At 42.2% G+C, this 19,205-nt stretch overlaps 1 protein-coding gene across 1 annotated transcript in view; it reads right to left on the reverse strand.

Annotated features, from left to right (window-relative positions):
* Positions 1-19,205, reverse strand: part of eIF3e (eukaryotic translation initiation factor 3 subunit e) — an 80,225-nt gene that overhangs the window by 33,941 nt on the left and 27,079 nt on the right. The window contains exons 5-6 of the mRNA XM_080282704.1: positions 7,863-8,055; positions 6,715-6,851 (exon numbers count right to left, since the gene is read on the reverse strand). Coding sequence (XP_080138830.1) covers positions 6,715-6,851; positions 7,863-8,055 — 330 coding nt within the window. The remainder of the gene's footprint in view (positions 1-6,714; positions 6,852-7,862; positions 8,056-19,205) is intronic.

Here is a 19,205-nt window from a genome sequence, read left to right on the forward strand (position 1 = left end):
TTATTCTCGTTCCTGCCGGCCGCTCACGCTGACTCGGAAGAGCTAGAACTCGCCATAATGCCACTTTGAAAGCCTGCGGAAAACTGATGCTAAACAGGGGCAAACCGTGCGAAAAAAAAGCTAGTGTGACAACTGGGGAAACAAGCGTTTCCTATTAGCATAAACTGCTTGTGAGAGGAGAGTGCAGATTTACAGTTCTGAGCAGTCAGAGCGCTGCCATGTATCACAGCCAGGCTGGTCGGGCCGTGGGGGGGGGGGAAACGCGATACTTGGCAACAACGGAGGTCAGTAGTACAGAGGTAAAGTATGCTAATTGTAGCTAAAGGGTGGTGGTACTGATAGACAATACCAGCTGGAACATCCTTGCCCGCGTTTATTCAAAATTAACTCGAATCACAATCGCAACGATCCGCCGTTATGTCCTTTTTGGCGAGCATCGCAAACGCGACGCCCCGCGTTTTAGGGGTTAATAAAAAAAAAATCATTTTTTGTATTTATTCAATTTATTTAATTTTTCTGTTTATTATATAGTTAATATTTCAAAAGAAGTATACTGAATACTGTTAAAGTCATGTCCTGTATATCCAATGATGGTTCAGGCTGAAAGCCACTGCCCAGAATCCAGATACATACCTGTTCAAGTCCTGTATGTACACTACTGGTTAAGGCTGAGTTGCCAGTGGTAATCAAGACAGCATATTCCAAAGTTGATTATATTAACACACAGAAAAATCTTAAGCTGATATTATTATGACATGGCCTTAAGTGACCAAGCACAGCCTACCTAGTCTTAAGGCTTTGGTTTTTTATTTATGGCTCATTATTTCAGATGTACAAATAATTTCAATACTTTGTTACACAAATGTAAAAATATTTTTTCAGTCATACAATGCATTAATTTCTAATGGCACCATTCTCCAAAATCTGCTAACTTAATGCTTAACCCTATCCCGTAACGGGAGAAGCGTAAATTCTGACTGTGAGCGTAACTTTCGTTCGAGAGCTTTCAGAACAGTAGCGTAGAGATATATTACTTCTAACACTCATAGAAAAGTTACTAGTCATCATAGATAGCCCACTTTGGTCTCATTTTGAAGATGAAGAGTTTTGCTCTGTTGTACATTGTCCAAAAAGACAATATATCCAAATTAAAATGCAAAAAAAGTGAGCAGAAGTTAGCTGACATGCTAAACTTTTACACTGTCCTTTAAAAAAATATTCACAAAAAAAAAAAAAAAAAAAAATCAAGAAATAAATAATTTTTTTTTGCTTCATTACGTAGCAGAATAAACTTCCTTTCCAATAATGCATTATTTGTTGTATTTTCTCAAATAATAATGCCACATATATACCCGAGAAAAAGGAGCATAAGTTTTTGGCGGGAGGTTGAGGGGTATGTTCTACCTGTGAGGAACCTCACACCACACTGAGCCAAGCAAACCAAATAAGCACGCATGCACCAGCTGTGGCAAGCTTAGCTCCGCCCACTTTTGCCTGTCATCCATCAAAAATGACGACTCCATAAATATTTCTTTAGAGATTACATCGGATGACAGGCAAAGTCGTCATACTGACAGAGGTTGACAAACGCATGACGACCCAGGTCGTCATTGGTATGTCTATGGGTTAAGTATCTGCCACCTCTCCATGCCTTGCCTCATGCTACATGGGCATCTGGTAGCGCTCATGACTGAAATGTCACTCAGCCAGAATGCAGAACTTCTGCCTAACAGAATTCTTTCATTCCCCGAACTGCATCTCTTTGGAACTCACTTCCCCAGAGTTGTTTCCCTCCAAACTTCAACCTACAGCTGTTCAAGTCTAAATGTTACAGATATTTTACGAACAGAGGACACCATTAATCTGGTGTACGGATTATGTTTTTTTAATTCATTTGTTTTTCCTTCCTCTGCTCTGTAAAAAAGAAAAAAAAAAAATGCCAACACAAAGTTATACAAAACTTTTTTAAACCTTCAGATTTTATTTTTGTTAACTTACAGATAAAAAAAAATAAATTAAATTTTAAAAATCTTGATTTTTTTTTTCTTTAGCAAAAAAATCACAGATTTAATTCATCCATCCTATGTTGCCCCATGAGAAGCGTAGGAGGCCCTGGCTAGGCAAGTTCGTCCTGATATTGAAGATGAGTGACCAGCTTCACTTATCCCTGAGTGGTATTATGTGAGCAATAAACCCCAACTACCCCTTGGATATAAGCCTACACAGGCTCAATCCGACCGGAGTGCCTTTCTTACCCACTAAACCACCAGGTGCCATAATATGGTTATATGGTTACCATCCAGCACAGTAAATGGTTTCCTGGTGTACAGGAAACCATTTGGCTTGTCACTCAGTGTAGAGTCACCCATAGGCTGAAGGAAGAGTAGAGAATGAAGGAAAGAAAGACAGATGAGGGAGTGTAAAAACACCCGTAGGCAGAAGGAAGAGGAAAGAAAGAAGAGGAAGGAAGGAAGAAAGGAAAGCACAGACACCCAAAGCAGCACTACATCAAGTGCGTGGATGATGAGTGCCCCCACATACCACCATCAACGATTTAATCAGATGATTAAATCTATCTATCTACCTATTGCCAGACACCTCAATCCCGTTTGGGGTGGCCACAAACAAATCGCCTCCACGTCGCCCTGTCTCCCGCCATTTCACTGCCCTGCTCCCAACTCACACACCCCTCTCTCATATACCTCTCTACCCCATCCCTCCATCTCATCCTCGGCCTCCCCCTCCCTCTCCCCCCCTCCACCTCATTCACATACACTCTCTTCGTCAGTCTTTCACCCTCCATCCTCTCCACATGGCCAAACCACCTCAGTGTGTTCCTCATAACGCTTCCTATCACATCCACATCCACACCACAATGCTCCTTTATATCCTCATTCGTCAGCCTGTCTCTCCATGTGACTCCACAGACTCCTCTTATATAACTCATTTCCACTGCTCTCATTCTTGACTTGTGTCCTTCCAACAACGTCCAAGCTTCACTTCCATACGTTAGAGTTGGTATCACAATACTGTCATGTAGTAACTTTTTCACTTCTATGCTCACTTCCCTGTTTCTTATCACTGCTTTCAAAGAACCAGCAACCTTTCTTCCCTGCTGTACTCTTTCAAGCACTTCACCCACCAAACCTTCATCCTTACTCATCACACTACCCAAGTACTTAAACGTACTCACATTTTCCAATTCCTCACCATTCAACCTCGCTGTACATTCACTGACTTCACCTCTCTCAAAGACCATCACTTTACTCTTCCCTACATTCACCTTTAGATTCTGCTTCTTACACACTCCCCCAAACTCATCCACCAAGCCTTGCAGCTCCCCTTCATCTTCACTCAACAACACAGTATCATCTGCAAACAACAGTACAGGGAGTTTCAAAACACTATCCTCTCTCATCAGGGCAACTCCAACATCCACTACCCTACCTTGTACCTCTTTTATTACCCCATCCATGTACAGATTGAACAACCATGGAGACATGACACATCCCTGTCTCACCCAAAGAGAAAAATTCACTTAGTTCACCATCCACACGCACTGCAGCCTTAGCACCATCATACATACTCTTCACAGCATTCAACAACTTCCCATCTACTCCATATATTCTTAATACTTTCCACAATCCTTGTCTATCCACTCTGTCATAAGCTTTCTCCAAATCCATGAAAGCTGCATACAACTTCTTTCCCTTCTCTAGAAACTTTTCCACTAAAGATATAATAATGAATATCTGATCTACACAACCTCTTCCCTTCCTAAAGCCTCTCTGTTCTTCTCCAACTAATTCCTCTGTTCTTTCTCTAACTCTGTCAATAAGTATCCTACCATACACTTTTCCTATTATACTACGAAGACAAATGCCCCTATGATTACCACACACTTCTTTTTCCCCTTTTCCTTTGTACAAGGGAATAATTATACCTGACTTCCAATCCTCCGGGACTCTACCTTCTTCCCAGGCCAATTCGCACATCTTCCACATCCATTCTACTATTATCTCTCCCCCATCCTTCAGCATTTCACCACACACTCCATCAATTCCTGAGGCTTTCCCCAATTTAACTTTCTTCATTGCTTCCACAATTTCTATCCTACTGATTTCTTCTGGTCTTCTCACCTCCCTCCTTCTCCCAGCCATTCCCCAGCCACTTATACTCGCATTACTTCCATCCTGTATGTTCAGCAATTCCTTAAAGTGTTCTCTCCATCTGCTCACTTTTTCTCCCTTCTCCACTAGTAATCTACCATTTTTATCTTTCACTCCCCTGCTAACCTCACTTCCTCCCTGTCTTATTCTCTTCACCTCTTTCCAGAACATTTTCTTACAGTCCCTCCACTTTACACTCAAATTCCTTCCAAATTCCTCATCCACTCTCTTCTTACTCGCTCTTACTAATCTTTTCACCTCTCTCTTTCTTTCTACATATAACTCTCTCTTCCGCCTCTCAACTTCTTCCACGCCCCTATTTCTCATCCATTCATTGTATGCTTTCTTCTTTTGTGCCACAGCCTGTCTCACCTCTTCAGTCCACCACGCTGTTCCTTGCACCCCCCTCCGTCTTCCCTTCCTCCCACACAGCACATCACATGCTGCACATATTTCTTCTGTAAATATCCTGCACACACCTTCCATGTCCCCCATCTGCTCCAATTCATATCTGCCCAATCGTTCCTCCACTTCTCTCTTATACTCTGCCTTTTTCTCATCTTGTAACCTTTCCACTCTCCTTGCAACTACTCCTTCCTCTCGTCTTTCCCTTCTTCTATTTCTCCATCTTACTTGGATCCTAATTCTGGCCACCACCAAGTAGTGGTCAGAAAGTCCACTCCCCCAACCTCTATAAGCTCTTGCATCCATTACACATCTTCGCATCCTTTCATCCACACACACATAATCAATCATTGCCTTCCTTTCATTCAGTTCACCACCCACCCTTCTCATCACTCGCCATGTATACCTGTGGATCATTTTATGCCTGAAGAGGGTATTGGCTATCACCAACCCCCTCCCAGCACAAATGTCCATTAACGCACTGCCATTCTCATCTATCTCAGCAGGCACACCCCACTCACCAACTATTCCATCCACCTTCACATTTCCTACTTTACGATTCATATCACCGATCAAAAACACTCTCTCATTCCTTCCAAACTTTTCCATGCACACTTCCACATTCGTCCAGAACTCTTCCCTCACTCTGCTAGCACGATCTTGCGTTGGCGCATACACACACACAATTGCCCACATTTGTATTCCAATTTTCAACCTTATCCACACAATCCTTGACCCAAGTGATCCATACTGTCTTATGCTCTTCTTCCATCTTTTACTCACAACTATACATACTCCTTCCTTTCCCCTCTCATTCTCACCTACTCCTGCACATACAGTATACCCCATCCATACTCCCATTCTCTCACACTTTCTCCACTCCATTTTGTTTCAGTTATTCCACATACATCCACTTTCGCACCCTCAAGCACCTGGACAATCTCTCTCCCTTTCACCTCATCATTCGCTCCTCTTACATTCCATGTTGCCATTACAAAGTCCTTTGTCCGGTCCTGGGTTGTCATCGTTTGGTCAGTCCTTGTCCGAGGCTTCTTGTTTGTCTCTTTAGTTAGTTGTTTTCCGGGGAGGGGCACTAACCCTCCGCCAACCCTTTTAGTCGCCTTTTACGACAAGCAGGGATACTGGGGGAGTATTCTTGAAAAAAAACCCTACCCCTGATTGATGATTGATGAAAATTACTGTGCTTGCAATTCATACATATTCACTGCATCATCTGCAGAATAGCTATGGTGAGAAAGGGGTGAAGTGACGGTGGTCAGGTGAGGAATAAATTACTAGGAAGCCGTATACACATAAGTGAGTATGGGAGTCATGATAATTCTGTTGTATAACACTTCTTCCTAAAATCTGTTCATCAATAAATGCTCAATATCAATTCCTCTTATTTATTTTTCCATGATTTTATGAGGAAAATAATGAAAAATATTTAACAGAATGGACTTGCTCAGATACTTTAATATATTACAAGCTTGCTGGTAGCTAAGGTCGGTTTGTTAGACAGAAAATCATACAGGTACCATGCATTTTTGACCTATGAAGAATATGCCTTTTTTCCATAGATTTATTCGTCTTGCTTTTCAAAAACAATTCCTTGAGCTTGGGTCCCTGATGGAATTTCCCATGTTCAAATCTGTTACCTGTGCCTTGTACTATTCACCTTTTTCGGGTCTATTGCATATGTCCAGCTTCTGTTTCAAGGTAAGCAAAATGCACTTACAATTAGTTTGCACTTTAGGAATCACGGAGTATACAAATCATTATCACGACATGACAACACAACTGCGAGTGTGCTTGTTTACTGACTGGAGGCTGTAATCTGACTGGTGATTTGTGGAGGCATAGAGGATGACTGAATTAGAGGAGGGGAAAGAGGACTGGGAAGGGAATTAGCAAACAATCTTGACCGGAAATGTCTTCATTTCACATCACCCAACTCGTGTGACACGTGACTAACCCATGCAGGAGTGAGCATTCAAAGTGGCACACACTTATATTTTCGTTTACATATTTGCCAGTCCGTGAATTTTCCCGGTTGTCTGATAATCCCAGTTATCTGGTTTCCAGATATCTGGGATTGTACTGTATCAGACTGAAAGAATTAAAGCATAAAAATACTTACCTTCATGGCAGCCCTTCTACTGTTTTTGTTGATGACTACTGCAGTGGCTAGATACCTCAAGACATGAGGGCACATTGTCTGTAGGGCATTCAAGTATGGCTGCTGATACAGGAACATTTCAATAATCAACTCTCGCCCTGAAAGCAGAACATTAGAGATTGTTAAGACGATCTAGCCAAAATGAGAAACTGTTATGACAGACTAGGAAAGCATAAATGAGGTGATGGTAAAGAGGGAGAAAAAAATCAAGGATGAGGTGATGAGATGGTAAATAGGTCTAAGAACATGAGTGGTGTGAGATAAAGGGATGGCAGCCTAAGGGCAATGTGGAAGTGATGTTTGTAATAACTCCTGGGATTAAGGCACCTGGCTATAGACAAGTGGATAATATGGTGCTTCAAATACATCATCATCATCATCCTCACCTCTTTTTCATACCTGAAGACAGGGTGAAGCAGGATCGAAAGAACAGGGAAGAAATGCACAAAAGAGGGGGAACTAACAATGGCATACCCAATGAAATGATCACTCTCTCAATCACCATTCAAGCCCCTGAATCCAGCTCTACCTCAAAGACCTAACCATCTGCACACCCTCCTGACCAAGATATAGTTAATCTGGCTACTATTGCTCTCAGACTAACATGTAATCAGCCTATTCTCTCTTTTCCTAAAATGCATGTTGCAAACAGTCATGTTCATTGCCTCCCTGAATTCCAGTATCCTTTCCCTGTCTACATTCTTCGTACCATACGTGCATCCTCCGTGCATGCCTTCATAGTGCTGAGTTGCTGCATCCATATGACTATTTAAATCCCCAACCAAAACTACAACCTCATCATCGCCCATTCCCCTATACCACCAACCATGCATACCAAGTCATCCCAGACTATGTCCTTTTCTTCTTGATCCAAGCCAACCTGTGGAGCATATGCCAATATTACTGTGACCAGGAACTTTCTGAACAACATTTTCAATGCTAAAATCCTTTAGTTTTAAACTGTTGTACCGCAGTCCATCTTTCCTCCACTACCCTGTTATTATCCACAATCAACACCACTACATCAGCATACAACACTTCCCATGAGAGTCCAGTTCTGAAGTAATTTTAGAGAGCTTAAGGCTCCTTTATAAAAAAAATTCACCAACCTTTTGGATGGTTGAAGAAGACAAAGAGTGACCAATGAATAAGCCATGTACGCTGCTGGAGTGCTTGGAGGGGGGAGGTGGTTAGGTTACTCTCAATGAATTCCTTAAGGCGGTTCAGGTCCTCCAGTGCATGCTCCCAGTTCTGAGTCAGAATTTCAGAAGCCAATTTGCCCCACAGTCCATTCAGAAAGTTCTGCAACAAGGAGGTATCAGATACATTATCATCTTTTTGTAATAAATGGTAACAATACCACTGTTTTTAAGGTATTCTTCACTTAATGGTGTGAGTGATTTGAATTTCATTATCAAGCTGCTGATCAATGATGACCTACTTTTCATTTATAGTTGCTCTTGATTCATTATAAAGTTGCTGTATTGTTTGCATTGTATCACGTATAAAGAATCCAATAAGCTTGGATGTCTCGGCTTTGATCACCTAATGGCAGCTGTGAAGTCACAAAAATATTTTTGATGTTCAGTACAGGATTCATTTTCTGTGTCTGCCCTCCTCTCTTCCTACTTCTTCCATCTTTCCTATCACTTTTTGTACTCTTCATTCTTCAGGTGGCTTTATATTGAGTGACATGCCAAATGGTTTCCTGTAAGCCAGGAAACCATTTACAAAGCTGGGTGGTAACCAAATAACCAACCCATACATGTTCCCTACGTGTTAAGAAGTGGGTTGGTAGAGGGTTTGTGCCCCTCCCCATAAAACAGCTATCTCAAAGACAAACAGCCACTCCTTACGAGATTATGGCGTCTGGCTATAAACTAAGAGGAAGATAGTTTCTTAATCATAAAAAAAATCTTGTATCAAAGTTGCTTTACTTTATTAAAGCAGCAACTGCCACCTTACATCTCAGATTTAAATGATGTCTAGCTGGACTTGCTTCCTCAATACAACTTGTTTTCCATTTGCAGTTCCTCCCTAAACGTTGCAAAAGCCTTCACAAAAAGTACCAACTTATTTACACACAACTAATTAATGAAGTTACTCTGAAGTGTAAGTACAGTAATTATCTTCTCAAAAACTGGAGATGTAATATTACAGTATTTGCATATGCCATAGGTAACATTTACACTATGGTCCATCCATCCATCATCCAATCCTACGTTGCCCCATGAGGAGCGTAGGAGCCCGGGGCTAGGCAGTTGGTCCTGACATTTAAGATGAGAGTGATCAACCTCACTCATCCCTAAGTGGCATTACATGAGCAATAAACCCCAACCACCCCTTGGATATAACCCTTCACCGGCTCAATCCGATTGGAGCACAATAATTACCCACTAAACCACCAGTCGCCAAAATTTGGTTACATGGTTAGCACCCAGCGTAGTAAATAGTTTCCTGGTGTACAGGAAACCATTTGGCTTGTCACTCAGTGTAGAGTCACCCATAGGCAGAAGAAAGAGGAAAGAATGAAGGAATGAAAGACAGAAGAGACAGTATAAAGTCACCCGTAGGCAGAAGGACGAGGAAAGAATGAAGGAAAGAAACACAGAAGAAGATGGAAAGAAAGAAGGATGGAGGAGAGGACAGGGCAGACACCCGAGAGCAGCACTACATTGAGTGAGTGGATGGTACCCTCGATAAAGAAAGTATCGCCACCCTGGGGTCGGGTAAGATGTGAAATGCTTCGTCTCTGGTTCAATCGGTAGTGTTGGCATGCCTGTTTAATTCACAAAATTGGTTGAGTTGCCTTGAAGTACAATGTTATTATGATGAATCTAGCTATATATCTGTAAAATATAAGATAACAACACAAATGAAGGATACAATGCGACATAACCGTGTCCTTTCCCATAAATTATAGTCCACGTATCATAATGTCTCACAATGAAAAGGTGCCAAAACTTTTTTTTATCGAAGGTACATCAGTGAGATACCTAGAGCACAGTACAGTACAGTAGACCCTCACTATAACAGATTTTGGATTTATTGAACACTCTCTTGCTAATCTTTTCACCTCTCTTTTTTTCTACATATAAATCTCTATTCCATCTCTTGACTTCCTCATTGCCCACTTCACCACCTCTGTAGGGACTCTGTCAAAGACCTTCTTCAAATCAATATCTACACAGAAAATATACAAAGACGAAAGGGGAGCTGTATCTTGTTTTAACTGATTTGGAGAAGGTGTTTGACAAAGTCCCTACAGAGGTAATGAAGTGGGCAATGAGAAAGCTTGGGACCAAGGAGTGGCTGGTTAGAGTGGTTATGGCTATGTATGTGGGTATTTGCACCAAGGTGAATGGAGATTTGAGAGAGAAGTTTTCCGTGAATGTTGCTGTACATCAGGAGTCAGTCTTGAGCCCCTTTTGTTCATCATGGTGCCTGAAGCTCTCTAATGTGACTCCAGAAATGAACTCCTGTGGGAGATGATGTATTTTGATGAGCTGGTGCTGACTGCAGACAAAGAATGGGATGTGGAGGGAAGATTTAGGAAATGGAAAGAAAGAATGGAGCACAAGAGAAAAAAAGTACAGTAATCCCTTCAATATCCGGATCAATAGAGATATCGGTAGGTTCGGTTATTGGTTTCGTCCGGATATTGGGCCCCAGCTTATGGACTTGTACTTATGGACCCTAACTCAAAGAAACACCTATACAACTCCCTCTGGACATGCATAGCACCTACAGTATTTAAGACCCAAATCACACCAATAAGGCACATAAATGACTGAAATAAATGCAAAAGAAACATAAAATGAGGGTTTAGAAGTATGTTCATACATTAATAAACATTCTGGTACTTATGGACCCTAACCTAGCCTAACTCTGAAAAACACATTCCTACTGCACATGCATGAGGTAAGTATAGTATGAAAAAAGTACAGTATGAAACATTCTGGTAAGTATAGTATGGAAAAAGGTACAATATGAAACATTCTGGCTACTTACAGCAAGTCCCTGGCCACCTCGATGAATAACCGCCTCCTCTCGGACTCTGACAGTAAGAACGATTTCCTGAAGCACTTGCAGTACACTCTTCCTGAAGTCTTCCACTGAACTTAGTCAATAACACACAGAAGTCCGTTCTCTTCACAGTGTTCACTTTAGTCCAAATAATGTTCCATTTTAATTTCGTGTTGCACATTAACTTTTCCCAATTTTTTTTTATTTTCCAAAGCCAAAACAAAGAAGGTTAGTTACATTAAATTTTGTTTCCACTGAGTCTTTTCTCTCATTTCGAAAACCTTAACACAACACACCGTTTTTTTTTCACTGCACAACACTCAAAATTCCCGTGTTGTCTAGTGGAGAAGTTCTTGCTGTTTATTCACTGTCAGATTCCGAGAGTATCACTGGCAGGCGACCAAGGGGTGCATCGGTGGGTCGTGGTGATGGCGTACCGACTACAGAAGACTCTGACGAAAGCCGCAAACTCACATCGAGCGGTGACTCCACTGTAGCTGATGTGCTGGGCTGTGGCTCGGAGCATGAGGGCCTGTCTTGGGGAGGCAAAGGAGTGGAGCCAGGGCTTGGCACAGCGGGGGTCACGGGCCTGAAAAAACTGTCAATCGTTGACTGACGCAAGGACTGACGATTCTGGCGATTGATGATGTGCTGCCGGAAAGCACGCACTTCCTCCACGAGTCCCAAGGGCCCCATCTCCCTGTCGCTGTCCGGGTGTTCCAGGTAGTCTAGGACGAACTCTAGATGTTCCCGGAGTGCGCTCAGCTTGGGGATGGCTGGAGTAGTGTCCTGCTGAGAGGAGTCCGCATCATCGTCGCCTTCGTCGTCGGAATCTTCAAGTTCGGGACTGACACCAGCAACCGAAGACGCGATCTCGATATCAGACAACGTCTGATACCCAGGATCGCCCTCGTCGTCGTCCAACCACTCACGTACATCGTCCACATCAACAACGTCGCCGTGCGTACGTAGCCGTGCATGGAAGTCATCCACGTCAAAGCCCAGAAAATCGTACTCCACATCTGTTCCGAGAAGCAGATGAGACCAACCATTTTCAAGAGTTTTCACAGGGACTTCCTTCCATGCACTAGCCCAGTTGTACAGCGCAGACTTGATGTTGTAGCGGCGAAGGTTTTCCAAAGTCCGCTTGCCTCGAGTGTCACGTCCTTCCCTGCGCTCGTCCTCATCCTCGAGAACAACCATCACCTTGTCCAGGAACTTCCGACGGTACAGGCGCTTTGTTGCCACGATCACTCCTTGGTCCATGGGTTGAATGAGAGCAGTCGTATTAGGTGGCAGAAACATGCACCTAATACGGCCATTCTCAGCAACCAAGTCCTTGTCGCACGGGTGGGCAGGTGCATTGTCGAGCAGAAGGAGAGCCTTTACCTGGTCGCGAGGGATTCCCAGTGTCTTTGTCTGGTACTGGATGACCTCCTTGACGAAGTGACAGTGAAACCAGTCTTTGAAAATCACAGCTGTGAACCATGCTTTCAAAGAATGGTACCATACGACAGGAAGGACATCCATCACCCCACGAAGGCACCGAGGCTGCTTTGCACGGCCAACAACAACGGGCTTAAGCCGGTGCATGCCGTTAGCACTGGCACAACACAAAGCAGATATCTATTCCTTAGAAAGCTTGCGGCCAGGTACACGCTTCTCCATCTCATCAGCTAGTGTTCGTTGGCAGCGAGCGATAGAATAGGCCAGTTTCGTCTGCGTTATAGACTTGACCGAGAGTGAGGCCCTCCCTGTCGATCAAGCCTTTCACCTTGTGCCGAAACTCGTCAACTCCATCCTCGTTAGCGTCCAATGCTTCGCCATGTGCTTTACGGTTAGTAAGGCCATGTCGCAACTTGAACGCGAAGAGCCAACCCTCAGATGCCTTGAAGTCTAGGGCGTCGTGAAGCCTTGCAAACTTCTCAGCAGCAGCCTTCAGCTCCGTTCCACGTACCATCACACCAGCTGCACGTTGCTGTCGGTACCAAATCAACGTGGATCGGTCGATTTCTGCAAACTTGGGGGTAAACATAACCTTCCTTTCCACGTTGCGTTTGCTTCTCAACGAGAAGTCAGTCGTGTACTGCATGAGCTTGTCTCGGGAACGTTTGATATCGAACAAAGTCGACTGGGCCAGGTTAAACTCGCGGAGAATGCGTGAAGAAGACCAACCCACATCAACTTTCTCCAATATCTCCCTCTTCTTTTCCAGAGTCAACACCACTCTCTTCCTTTTCTCAGGTGGCGGGGCCATCATCACACACACTAAGAGGAGGGCCGAGAGCAGCAGGAGGCCTTGCAGCAAGTACGGCACCACCAAAAAAGCGAGCACGTGGGCAGCCATTACGAAGAGCGTAGGTCCAGTCGCGGTGAGAGACAGGCGGGAAGTGGGGAGGATGCAGCGGCACTCTTTCGGACGTCGGAGGAATGATGAACCAAAACAATGCTCTCCCGCGGCGCGCGTGGCAAGTTCAAATTACGGACAGCAAAAAATCGATTTTTTTTTTAAATTTTTTTGGGTTTTCGGACCATTTTGGGAATGTTGGATCCCAGGACGATAAGGTCCGGGTAGTGGGGATGTTCGGTTATTGGGCGTCCGGATATTAGAGTGATTACTGTTATCTAGGGCTGGTGGTGCTGCTGTCAAAGTATAAGTAGTGTGGCCATGTGCAGTACCTAAACAGCCGGAGAGAGAGGACGTCCCAGGCATCGCTCCTGACCTTGAGTAGTTTCAGGAATTTTGTCTGTCCTGTCTCCTAGGGTCTTTCTTTAAATTTAAAATAATGAAAGTTGGTAGACTACCAAAAATGTAAAGATTTGTTGGCAATAGTATACATGAATGTTTGTGGCTTATTGGTAACAGCTGTTTAGGTACTTGATCGGTACGTTAAAGATGGCCGAAAATGTAAACAATGAGGGAATGGAATTTCAAGGATTTGATGCTAATACTAATGTCATGGACCTGGTGAAAACATTAATTATGAGGATTAGTGAACTCGAAAAAAAGTAGAGAATCTAGTGATAAAGGATGTGTCAGTAAATACGGAAACCACCATACAGAGTCTAATCCAGTCCAACAGAAACAGCCAATGAAGAGATTAAGAATTTGAAGCGGGAAAATGTTGAACTGAGGAGGAAACTTGAAGAGAGTACTAATAAAACGGAGAAGGTGAGTAATGTACTAGAAGAACACAAGGCAAAGTGGGCACACGTAGAGGAAGAACAGAAAGAAGTGGTCAGCTTAAGAGAGATCATCCAAGAAGAAAGGTAAATGAACAAGAAAGAAATGGAAGAAAATGTAGTGAAAATACTGAAGAAAAAAGAGAAAATAGTGAGAGAAACTGTAGAAAGGAACAGATGTGTGATAGTATTTGGAAACAGGGAAGAGGAAGAAAAGGTTAGGTTCGCAAGACTCGAGAGAGACACGAACATGGTGAGAGGAATATTAGGCAAGATTGACCCCGAAGGAAACAAGTGGGTAAAAGAAATTGAGGAAGTAAGGAGGATAGGGCCTTATAAGAAAGGGGAAACAAGACCAATGAGAGTCAAGTTTACATCAGAAAGTGTAATAAATGAGATACTTAAAGTGACCTGGAAATTAAGCAAGAGCGGGTATGGAAAATATTATAATATTTAAAGATCTGTATGAAGAATAATGAGAAGATTTAAAATCTTTAAAGGAAGATGTAAAGGAAAAAAATGATTAGAGGACAGAGGAAGAACGTAATACTTTTTGTTGGAGAGTATTGGATATGAAAGTAAGGAAATGGTATTTAAGGAAATAGAAGTGAAGGAAATTAGGGGGGATGGTTGTGAAAGATCAGAAGTTGAGGAAGTGGTACGGACAGAGAGTAGGAGAGAAGAGGGTATTAATAATGTCAAAAATAATTTGAAGGTGATATATACTAATGTTGATGGTTTCATATCGACAAGGATCGAAATTAATGATTTCTTGAGAGAACATGAACCTGATGTCATGTGCTTTGTAGAGACCAAATTAAGAGAAGATATTGATGTTCATTTGGGAGATGGTAAATACAAACTGTGGAGAAAAGACAGAAAAGAAAAAAAGGGAGGAGGAGTGATGATAGCAGTGAAGAACAACATAAATGTAGATACTGTGGAAATGGGAGAAGGCAGGGCTGAAGTGATATATATGAAATTAGAAACTGGAGAGAATGTTAATAGAGATATGGCGGTAGTGTATGTTCCCCCAAAGACGAGAGCATGGAAGGATGACGAATACCATGAGATGTTGTCAGATATGGCTAGCTACTTGCAAAAAATAATTGAGAAAAGCAATAATATAATTTTGGTGGGTGACTTTAATTGTAAAGAGGTGAACTGGGAGGAATGGTACTCGGGAGGCGGCGAGGATTCGTGGGGTACTATGTTATTAAATATAATAATGAATAATGTGATGACGCAGTGGGTCAAAGAAGAGACACGGTTTCGGTGAGGACACACCAGCAAGGTTAGATTTACTGTTCACCAAAGAACCTGATGTAATAGAATCATTGGAATATCTCTGTCCTTTGGGAAAAAGTGATCACGTGGTCATTGAGTTCCAGATGTTAATAGGAAACGTCGAGCCAAGAGGCGAGCTTCATAGACAGGGAAGATACAACTTTGGCAAAGCAAATTTTACAGGATTGAGAAACTTTTTGAAAATGCGGATTGGAGAAAATTCAGAGAAACAAGAGAGATACAGAGGAAGTGGGATATCTTTCTAGACCTCTATAATTTGGGAGTGGAAAAATTTGTACCAAGAGTAAGAGGAAAGAAAACAGGAAAAAGGAGTGGTTTAATAGAAGGTGTATGATAGCCAAAAAGAGAGAGATAAGGCGTGGAACAATTGGAGAAAAGAGAGGTAACGACAGAACAAGGAAGAATATAAAAGAACAAGAAACGAATACACAAGAATACGTAGGGAAGAAGAAAGGAATTTTGAAAAAGGTATAATTGACAAATGCAAGGATGAACCCAAACTGTTTTATAGATTTGTTAATGGCAAACTGAAACAAAAGGAAGGAATCACCAAGCTGAAAGTAGATGGAGAGGTCTTTAATGATGCGGCAATGCAAGCAGAAATAATGAACAAACGTTTCCAGTCAGTTTTCACTAAAGAAAAGGAGCTTGTGGAAGGGGAGGGAGTGATTAGAAATGTTCCGGTGATGAAAGATATAAAAGTGGAGGTGCAGGAAGTGTATAAATTACTGGAAACTCAAGATATAAGGAAAGCCCCAGGACCTGATGGAATTTCTAATTGGGTACTGAAGGAATGCAGAGAACAACTGGCGGATAAAATTCACAGCTTAATTGTATGCTCACTGGAAGAGGGGAAAGTGCCAAAAGAATGGAAGAGGGCAAATGTGGTACCAATTTACAAGGGAGGAAACAGGGAAGAACCCCTGAATTATAGACCAGTGTCTCTAACCAGCATGGTCGCAAAATTGTGTGAGAGAATCCTGAAAGACAGATGGATAAAATATCTGGAAGAGATGAATATTTTGGCTGAATGTCAGTTTGGATTCAGAAGTGGAAGGTCATGTGTTTCAAACTTGTTGAGCTTTTACTCAAGAGCGATTGATGTGGTACAGGAGAGAGATGGTTGGGTGGATTGTGTGTACTTAGACTTAGAGAAGGCCTTTGACAAGGTACCTCATAAGAGACTAATGTGGAAACTAGAATATATAGGAGGACTAAAGGGGAAACTTCTGGAATGGATGAGAGACTTTTTGAGAGACAGACAAATGAGGACAGTAATAAAGGAAAAGATGTCTGGATGGAGGGAAGTAACAAGTGGAGTCCCTCAAGGCTCAGTGTTGGCGCCAGTAATGTTCCTGATTTATGTAAATGATATGGTAGATGGAGTGAACAGTTATGCGAGTCTGTTTGCTGATGATGTAAAGATCTTGAGGAAGATAGAGGTTGAGGAGGATTGTAAAATACTGCAGGAGGATTTGGATAGGATACACAATTGGAGCCGGACGTGGGAAATGAAATTTAATGTAAAGAAATGTAAAATATTGGAAATGGGTAAAAGTACCAGGAGACCATCACTGAATTATTTTTTGGGTAATGAATTAATCACAAAAAGGAGAGAAGAGAAAGATTTGGGAGTGCTGGTCCAAGATAGTTTGTCACCAGAAAAGCACATTAACAAGATAGTTGGAGAGACTTATAAGCTCTTGACTAACATAAGAGTAGCATTTCATTATATGGATGAGGAAATGATGAAAAAATTGATAGTGGCCATGATCCGCCCCAGGTTAGAATATGCAGCGGTAGTGTGGTCCCCACACAAAAGAAAGATATAAACAAGATTGAGAGAATACAAAGAACAGCAACCAAGATGGTCCCCAGTCTGACAGACCTGTCATACAGAGAGAGGCTGGAAAAACTGGATTTGCCTTCGTTAGAGGAAAGGAGAAAGAGGGGAGACATGATTGCGGTGTTCAGGACCATGGTGGGAGTAGATAAAATTGACAAAGAAGATCTGTTTGTATGGGATAAGAGAGCAACAAGAGGACATGGAATGAAATTGAAAAAGTCAAGCTGCTTGAAGGATATCAAGAAATATAGCTTTCCTTACAGAAGTATAGACTTATGGAATAGCCTGGACAAAGAGATCGTCCAGTCTAAAAACATAAACGAGTTTAAAGTTAAATTCGACTTATTGAGAAACAGCGACGGAAACCCACGAGCATAGTACATTCCGTGTATATCACAATTAGGTATATTCTTAAATATTTGGAACGACTTAGACAAAGAGGTGGTGCATGAGAAAAACATTCATGTGTGTAAAGGTAGACTTGATAAATGTGGATATGGAGACAGGACAACACGAGCATTGCTCAATTCCTGTATACTACAAATAGGTAAATACAAATAGGTAAATACAAAAGTGTAAGTAACTCCATCTTGCACAGTGCTTGTGATAAGTGGGTGCATAGGAAATGTAGTGGTATTTGAGGCAGACTGCGAAATAATGCTGATTTTGTGTGTATGGTACATCATGGACAGCATGCAGAAACTGTCAGGTGTAAATGGATTAATCTTGCTGGAGAGTCTCTACAGTGTGTGGAGGAGTTTTTTATATTTGACGGACATGTCATGAGCTGCAGGTGGGGCTGGAGATATCCCCACTTTGGTAAAGAGTGGTTGGAAGTAGTTCAGAGAGCTATTGCCCCTCCTAACATTGAAAGGGCTCATCCTCCATGCTAAAAGATCTTTGTATGCAACATGTGTTAGGAACGTAATGCAGTATGGTGGTGAGACCAGGGCAGTAGAGGAAGAGGATATTCATGGGCTCAAAGGTACAGGAACGACAATGCTTTGATAAATGTGTAGTGCGTCCCTGAATGCGAGACGAATGATGGGACTGGAGTGTACTGGTGTTGTGACAGGGAGGGGGTGGTTTGAGATGGTCTGGGCATTTTGAGGGGACTGAGGATGGCAACTGAGTGTGGAAGATTAGAAGCATGAATGTCATGTCATGTGTTGGATTGCGAAAGGCAGAAGAGAGAGAGAGAGAGAGAGAGAGAGAGAGAGAGAGAGACGAGAGAGAGAGAGAGAGAGAGAGAGAGAGAGAGAGAGAGAGGTGTGTGTGTGTGCATTTACCTAATTGTATTTACCTAATTGTGATATACAGTAATCACTCTAATATCCGGACGCCCAATATCCGAACATCCCCACTATCCGGACATAAGAATGTTTCATACTGTACTTTTTTCCATACTATACTTACCTCATTTCACTCTTTAATGTCCTTTATTGGTGTGAATAGGGTGTTAGGAGCTATGCATGTGCAGTAGGAAGGTGTTTTTCTGAGTTAGGCTAGGTTAGAGTCCATAAGTACCAGTCCAGGAGCCAGTCACCAGAATGTTTATTATTGTATGAACCTACTTCTAAACCCTCATTTTATGTTTCTTTTGCATTTATTTCAGTCATTTATGTGCCTTATTGGTGTGATTTGGGTCTTAAATAGGTGCTATGCATGTCCAGAGGGAGTTGTATAGATGTTTCTCTGAGTTAGGGTCCATAAGTACAAGTCCATAAGCTGGGGCCCAATATCCGGACAGAACCAATATCCGGACCTACCTATGGCTCTATTACGTCGGATATTGGAGTGATTACTGTACAGGAAATGAGCTACGCTCGAGGGGTCCCGTCTCTGTTTCTCAATAAGTCAAATTTAGCTTTAAACTCGTTTAAGTTTTTAGACTGGACGATCTCTTTGTCCAGGTTATTCCACAGGTCTATACATCTATAAGGAAAACTATATTTCTTGATATCCTTCAAGCAGCTTGGCTTCCTCAGTTTCATCCCGTGTCCTCTTGTTACTCTCTTATCCCATAAAAACAGATCTTCTTTGTCAATTTTATCTACTCCCATCATGGTCCTGAGCACTGCAATCATGT

This window comes from Coenobita brevimanus, chromosome 94 (genome assembly GCF_032717465.1).
Source record: "Coenobita brevimanus isolate Jiangsu-jjx chromosome 94, ASM3271746v2, whole genome shotgun sequence".
NCBI classification, from domain to species: domain Eukaryota; kingdom Metazoa; phylum Arthropoda; class Malacostraca; order Decapoda; family Coenobitidae; genus Coenobita; species Coenobita brevimanus.